The 8245-nt window shown below is 33.6% G+C and overlaps 1 protein-coding gene across 1 annotated transcript; it reads right to left on the bottom strand.

The window, feature by feature from the left end:
• Positions 1-333: 333 nt before the first annotated feature.
• Positions 334-8245, bottom strand: OR56B2 (olfactory receptor family 56 subfamily B member 2). Its single transcript, XM_055355298.2, has 2 exons — positions 8159-8245; positions 334-4298 (listed from the first exon to the last, which is right to left on the bottom strand). Coding segments are annotated over exons 1-2 (951 nt in total). The 5' UTR covers positions 8160-8245; the 3' UTR covers positions 334-3348.

Here is an 8245-nt window from a genome sequence, read left to right as displayed (position 1 = left end):
ATTGGAAGCAAGCACAGAATGTGTTAATTGCTCACACAGACAACTTTGCATCTTCCTTTTTTTATGTTTTCATGTGTTAAGTAACATCATTGAGTGCTTCATACTCTCAGAGTTAGTCTAGGAACTTTGAAAAAAGCATCAGAAAACATGGGCCTTGGTTTTCAAGCAATTTATTTCCAAGGAAGATTGGTGATGAATATTATGGAATTGTAAAAATTAATCAAAAGTTCAGACTTATTACATATAAATATTAAACTAGCAATAAATAGATGCCTTAATTTTGAGATAATAATAGTGATGCAAATAAACGCAATAATAAAAGACAATAATTAATCTAATTTTATGTATTTTTATTTAGAAGAAAAATGTTTATTTTTATTAAGTGTAAAAATAAAAATGAGGACATCACAGAGATAATTAGAACCTAATTCTATAATGTAGAGGTAACTTCTGATACTTTTTCTTTTATATACAATTGCTATATATGCTTTTGACAAACGTTTGGATAACATCAAATTTTAAACAAAAATTCTATCATTTTCAGTTAATGTTTATATTAAGCACATTCAAAAAAGGATTGTTCAGTATTATGATTAAATAAAGGCACATTATGTGTTTTACACACTTCCTTAAGTATTTTCCTGTTCTCAGACATCTGTGTTCTTTTAATTTACAGAAAGTTATATAACAAATATACATGTAGAGAATAATTTTTGCAGTTTTTTATATTGTTTTATATTGAATGTAAGTTAGTACAACCTCTATGGAAAACAGTACGGAAATATTCAAGAAACTAAAACTAGAACTACCATTCCATCCAGCAATGCCAATCCTAGGTATCTACCCAAAAGAAGATAATTGCATTTAAAATAATTACACTTAAAAATATTGGCACTAGTATGTTTATCACAGGGAAAGATACGGAATCAACCTGTGTCCATCAACAGATGACTGGATAAAGAAAATGTGATATGATATACAATGGAATACTCCTCAGTCAAGAAAACAAATGAAATAATGTTTTTTGCAGCAACGTGCATAGATTATGAGGCCAGTATTTTAAGTGAAATAACTCAGAAACAGAAAAGCAAATACCACATGTTCTCAGTTTTAAGTGGGAACTACCTAATGTGTACACATAGGCATAGAGTGTGAAATAGATAAATATTGGAGATTTGGGGGATGGGCAGATGGAAGGGGAATGAGGAATGAGAAATTCCTTAGTAGGTACAATATACACTATGCTGGTGATGGGTGCACTACAAGCCCAGACTTCACCACAGCCAGGCTATACATGGATATACATCCATGTATCAAAAAGCAGTTGTACCCCTTAATTTTATATAAAATGAAAAAAAAAGTACAATTGGGTGACTTTCACTACATTCATTATGCTATGCAACCATTGCCACTATCTAATTTCACAATATTTCCATTACCTCAAAAGGAAACTTCATAACTATTAGTTAGTCTCTCATTATTGCCTGGAGTCTCCATTCCCTGCTAACAACTAATTTGCTTTTTTTTTCTATAGACTTAACCTATTCTGGATATTCATACAAATGGAATCAGATACTAGGTAGCCTTTTGTGTTTGGCTTTCTTCACTAACCTAAGCATAATGTTTTCAAAGTTCATGTATGCTGCAGATTGTACGAGTACTTTATTTACTTTTGTTTGTTTGTTGTTGGGAGAATTTATTCTTTTTATATTTTTCCTCTTTACTATACAAAATTTTCCATATCATTTTGTTAAATTTAGCAATTTTTAATTCAATCAAGTTGAATTTTTGTAAGATAAGTTTTATTCTATATATATTTGAGGTTTACAGCATGAAATTATGGGATAGAGACAGCAAAATAATTATTATAGTGAAGCTGATTAGTATATCTATCATCTCATATAGGTACCTTTTATTAAATAATAATTCCTAGTATAGATACACTTAATTTTGTTTATCCATTCAGTAGCTGCTATGGTGTGGATAGGGTTTGCTTGTCTCCACCAAAAATCAGGTTGAAATTTGATCCCCATTGTAGTGGTATTGGGAAGTGGGGCCCAGTAAGAGATGTTTGGGTCCTGGGGATGGATTCCTCATGAATGACTTGGTGCTATTCTTGCGGCAGTTACTGAGTTTTCTCTGTTACATAACTGGATCAGTTCTCTGGGAGATGGATTAGTCATGACAGTGAGTTGTTATAAAGCTGGGAAGCCCGTTGGGTTTTGTCTCTTTGCACATGTCTGTTTTCCCTTTGACCTTGTCTGCCATGTTATGAGGCAACACCAAAGTCCTCACGTGAAGCCAGGGACATGTCCTTGAAGTACCCTGCCTGCAGAACTATGAGTTAAATAAACCTGTATTTCTAACTCAGTGTTAGGTATTCTGTTGTAACAACACAAAACAGAACAAGACACAGCTTATAGATATATAGGTTGTTTCTACTTTTTGGCTAATAATGCTACTGTAAATATTTGTGTACAGGTTTTTATATTAACATTTTTTTCAATTATGTTGGGTGTATTATTAAAAGTTGGGTCCTGGGTCATATGTTAATGGCACTGAAGTTTCTGAGTAATTGCCAAACTCTTCCACAGCCACCGTGCCATTTTTACTTCCCAACAATGTATTGAGATTTCAGTGTATCCATATACTTGCAAACACTAATCTCTTATTGCAAAAAATAAATTTGCAGTACATTTATATGTATAATATAGGGGGTAAAGGGGTGTGTTATTGTGGTGTTGTATAATATAGGGGGTAAAGGGGTGTGTTATTGTGGTTTTGATTGAATTTGCCTAATGATTAATGACTAGTTATGTTGAGCATCTTTTCATGTATTTTTTGGACATTTGCATGTAATCTTAGAGAAATGTCTATTCAAGTCCTTTGCAAATTAAAAGTATAAGACACATAATAAAGCAAATCATGAAAATGCAGAAGTATCTCCTATTTTATCAATTATTACATCAAATATAAAATATTAAGCTCTTCAATTAAAAGGAATAGATTGACACAATATCTGCTCTGACTACTTCTATTCAACACGTCTGGAAGTTTTAGCTAAGACAAGTGGGTAAGAACATGAAATGTAGATTACATTAGTCTTTTCTTTGAATTCCTTGAGACAAATAGCATCACCGTTACCCTTTGTGATGAAGATTTTTGCTTGACTCCCAAATATTTCAAATGTTACTTCTATCTCCTTTGTTCTAAAGTGTCAGTTGTTGCCACCAATTCGTTATGCTATTTCTTTGTTGTTCTGCCATTTGCAGCAATTGGAGAATACGATATAAAAACATGTGAAGAAAATTTTCAAAAAATGAATATCTTTTCCATATCAGGTGCCCTTCACTCCAGTCTAAGTACCTTGTATAAGCCTTGCCTGAGTTCCTTGTTCTTGAGTGCATATACCATGGGGTTCAGGGCAGGGGGAATGACATTGTGTAGCACATTAAGTAGAACTGGAATAAGGGGAACTCTCATTCCTGTACTATGAGTAATGGAAATCACAATGATGACTGTGTAGAAGAAAAGGATTAAGATGAGGTGGGAGGTGCAGGTACTTAAGGCCTTGGATGCAGCTTCTGGAGAGTTCAGCTTCAGGACAGAGTGAAGTATTAAAGCATATGATAAAATAATCAAACCCAGGTCACTTCCCATGAGTGTCCAAGCCAAAAGGACCTGGTTAAGGCTATTGATTCTTCGATCATCACAAGATAGGCTAGTGACTCCAAGGTTAGAACAAAGACAGTGCTCAATTTGATTCTGGGAGCAGTAATGCCTCTGGGCAGCCAACACAGACACTGAGATGAGACACAGGCTGTTTCTCAGTGCCATGAACCCAGTTGCTTTGAAAACAAAAGATTCAGTGATGATTGATGGATATCGTAGCGGTCGACAGATGGCTACATATCTATCAATAGCCATGCAGACAAAGGTACTTGATTCCATGGCCACAAAGCAATGTATGGCATACATCTGAGCAAAGCACTCCAGGAGACTGATGGTCTTAGCATTGAACCATAAGATGGCCAAAATCTTAGGCATGATGGTGGTAGCCAGGCCTATGTCTGCCACAGCCAAGATGCCCAGGAAATAGTACATAGGCTGGTGCAGTGCTGCCTCTTTGTTGATGATGATCAGGATAAGGATGTTGGCACTGAGAGCTAAGAGGTAGAGCAGAGCCAGGGGCAGGGAGAGCCAGTGCTGCCAACTGTGAATGCCAGGGAATCCCATCAGGATAAACTCAGAGACTTGGAACTTAGAGCTGTTGGAATCTCTGAGCTCCTGGAGCACCACTAAGGGGAAAAATATTTGATATTAGTATTTCTAATAATCTCAATGAAAATATTGAGAAAATAATTACCTAGCATCATGATATTGAGGTGTGACTCAGCCTCGTTAATCTCATGTTGTCACTTACATCTATTGGACATGTATTATCCTATGTGATATTAGGTACATTCTCTGTGATAACTCAGTTAATCATCTGTAATACTCTATAAGGTAGGTCATATTTTTTCCATTTTCTCATATCTAAGGTATACGACATTATAAAATCAGGACCTTGTTTAAGAGCTTCCTTACAGTAAGTCACAGGAGCAGGACAAGTTGAAAGTGATCTGGTATTGCAGCCCGGTTTCCTAAGTTTGTCTTTGTTAACGAGTTGGTTTCTTTAGAGACCTAATGTATAAACTCAGAGTAGTGGTTTTTTATGCATGGAGGCCTTTTAGGTAAGATATTTGATGATAGAGTATATAGAAGTGAACTATTTTTTGTTCACGTACTTAAACATTTATGAAGTATTGATTTATATTATTTACTTTTTATTAAAATGTATGAGCTAAGTTATATACCCATTTTATAGTCATGTAATTGATGCGTAAGCATTCTAATAACGTGTATAAATCCATGCAAATATGAAAGAGTTTAATGTGGTTTGGAAATACCGGTGTTCTGTAAATTCAGTTGGTTGTAGTTTTGTGTTACTTATTTCTACTTGCGTATATTTTTGGTTTTGGGAGCATTCTAATGGCCATATGGCCATGATGACTGGCGTAGAAGTTAAAAACATGCACGCACATGCACACACAAACATAGACATGCATGCAAATCAGTGATTTTGAGAGCAATGCTTTGGCATAAGGCCTCCTAATATCTAATCTCTCTGTATCTGACACCTCCTTTCTATATTCTTTTGTTAATATTTGAATTAAAATATTCAGAACAAATTTTCATGAAATGTTTTACTTGTGCTACTCTGCACTATTTATTTCTTCTTTCCTTTTAAGTATTTAAAATATTAAGGATACAATATAAAGGCAAAAAATTATTTTTAAAATTTGTGCGCTAAAATTATAGAGTCTACAGAGGAGGCAATGTTATGTTGACTTGGTCCATATATTCACTTTACTCTAGGTAATAACATCTTATACTACTTGTAACAAAATAAGGTTAATTGATGAAATTGTTTCTACAAATTTTAATGCTTAATTAAAATGTGGCTTGGGGAATACTGTATTGTGTCTAACTGCCCAAAGAAGGAAAAATATATATCAGTGTGTAGGTCATTGAGTTGATATACGTATCTCCCATAGAAACCTAAAGGCATGGGATATTCGTTATTTATGTCACTGTTTTTCCCCGAGAGACAGACACTTAATAAGCACTCAATTTATATTATGTGAATGAATACTGAAGCAGAAATAAGCAGTTTTATGTCCATGAGTCTTGTATTGTTTATGAGGAGGTTAGGGCTATTGACATATAAGCACGTTAAAAATATAGTGGAGGCCAGGCGCAGTGGCTCACGCCTGTAATCCCAGCACTTTGGGAGGCCAGGCAGACGGATCAGGAGGTCAAGAGACTGAGACCATCCTGGCCAACATGGTGAAACTCCATCCCTACTGAAAATACAAAAATTAGCCAGGCATGGTGGCGCATGCCTGTAGTCCCAGTTACTCAGGAGGCTGAGGTAGGAGAATCGCTTGAACCCAGGAGGCGGAGGTTGCGGTGAGCTGAGATGGTACCACTGCACTCCAGCCTGGGCAACAAGAGTGAAACTCCGTCTCAAAAATAAATAAATAAATATAATGTAATGGAAGGAGACAGGGATTGAAAGGAGAATCATGTTGAAACAATCAAGGGGTAGAAGAGTATAGCAGATATCTCATCAAGACAAGATGAAAACTAAAAATAAAATTATACATATTATAAAACATGAAAGAGGTAATTCATATGCATCTGTAAACATACTGATTCTTATAGATTATAATTGCTAATTAAAAAGAGACTCAGGTTACATTTTTAAAAACTGTACTATTTTTGAAAGAAACTTTAATACAAAATTTGAAAGCAGAATAAATCGGGTATTCTTAGATAAGAAAACCAATGTAACAATGTCATATATAAAATTAGTAATTCAGTTAAAATAATAATTATGAAATGATAATAACATTATAATAAACATTAACAGGGTAATATAGTATTTGTGACTAGCCTGACCCCAAACACATAACCTAAACTTGAAATTCTAGTAGAAAATGACAAAGTATGGTTATGGTAAAGTATATTTAAATATATTTCTTTAAATAAATACGTAAACAAAAACTGGCAGTGATATAGATTTTTTCTTGAATTATTTGTTTTTGTCTTTTTTTATTAATACATAAATGTACAGATGTTCAGTGTACATGTGATACTTTGATGCTAGGAACATTTAAATTATTCTCTTCCAGCTATTTTGAAATGTACAATAGATTATTGTTAACTTTAGTCAGTCTACTGATCTATCAGATACTAGGTTTTATTTATTCTATATAACTGTATATTTGTACCAAAGGAGTTAAATGTAAATCTCTTGCAAAAAATAAGAGATTACCGATCATAAATACATAAAGAAGAAGCATGAATATCAGTGATGCTTTGGGTAATGAGTGAGAAGTAACAAAGAATATCATAAATTTCATAAAACAACATGCAAAATTATCAAAAGCCATAAAAAACAAATGACATTCATATATTTAGAAAAATTTAGCAAGGGCATTAAACGATAAATGAATCAAATATAAAATAGTATTGGACATGGCCTCCAGAGAAAAATTGTTTAAATTGCTAGAGAGTATAGTAAGTCAATTATTTTTCTTCAATGAAGTAAGGGTCCACTGTTCAATAGATTAGTAAAGAAAAAAAAATACATGTGGCATCTATCTTAGAAAATACAATGATCTAGCTTGAAATACCAGGAAAACTTAAGATAAATCTTTTATAATGAAAAACTGCTTGGAAGAAAACTGTACAATTTATTCTTACAGTGGATTATATTTATATATTGATGATTGCTAAACATTAATACTACTTCTTGGCGGGTGTATGTGAGACTCTGTCTTTCCAATTCTAGTATTTCCAATTGAAAGACACACATGTAAATATATTATTCTCACAGTTCAGCAAAAATTCTAATACTTTGGGTGAAAATGAAATTCTGTGTGGCCCTATGAACTTCAACAAAAGTCTTAGCCTCTAGGATTCTTGATTCTATTCTATGAAATATAATAATTCATTTCTAGATTCTGGAGTGTGTTAAGAATTCTATTAAAATGCCTAATTAAAATTCTTGCAAGATGGGATAATTAATATTTATGTGGTAATTTTAAATGAGGGCCTTTGATGCCTAATACCATGAAACTGGTACCAGGTATTATGTGTCAGCAAGCTAAGAAAGACATGTGCAGGAATATGCATAAAAACTCAACGGAGCTGGAGAGTTACAGTGTCTAATACAAAAGCTAAATATTGAGCTTGAAAAAATTTTGTGAAGAATTACAAAGCTCCAAAGTATCTAATAAAATAAAATATGCCGAAACAATAAATAAACGAGAAATATCATTCTAAAAATGCTGGTGGTAATATACTTTTATTTTTACATATTAAGACATAGTGATTATGAAATATCTAACATTTTGTTGTATTAGGTTCCATAAAGTTTTCCAATATTCAGATTAATTTGACATGAAGTGTATTTCATGGTTTCTACACAGTCATTAAAGAAGCATTATGCAGATGCCTCCATCATAGCTGAGGCTTACTCTTCTATATGGCATTCCCAAATCTCCGCAGAGATTAAAAAGACTGACTCTGGCCCCAGCTATGTACTTACTGTGGCGTCCTGTGAAAGACTTATCATATGTAGTGATCTTCAGTATACCCAGAGCTGGTTTACAGCCACTGAAGATGGACTAGGATA

The sequence above is a fragment of the Gorilla gorilla genome, chromosome 9 (genome assembly GCF_029281585.2).
Source record: "Gorilla gorilla gorilla isolate KB3781 chromosome 9, NHGRI_mGorGor1-v2.1_pri, whole genome shotgun sequence".
Classification (NCBI taxonomy): domain Eukaryota; kingdom Metazoa; phylum Chordata; class Mammalia; order Primates; family Hominidae; genus Gorilla; species Gorilla gorilla.
The sequence above is the reverse complement of the archived record's forward strand: the minus strand, read 5'-3'. Positions and strand labels throughout refer to the sequence as shown.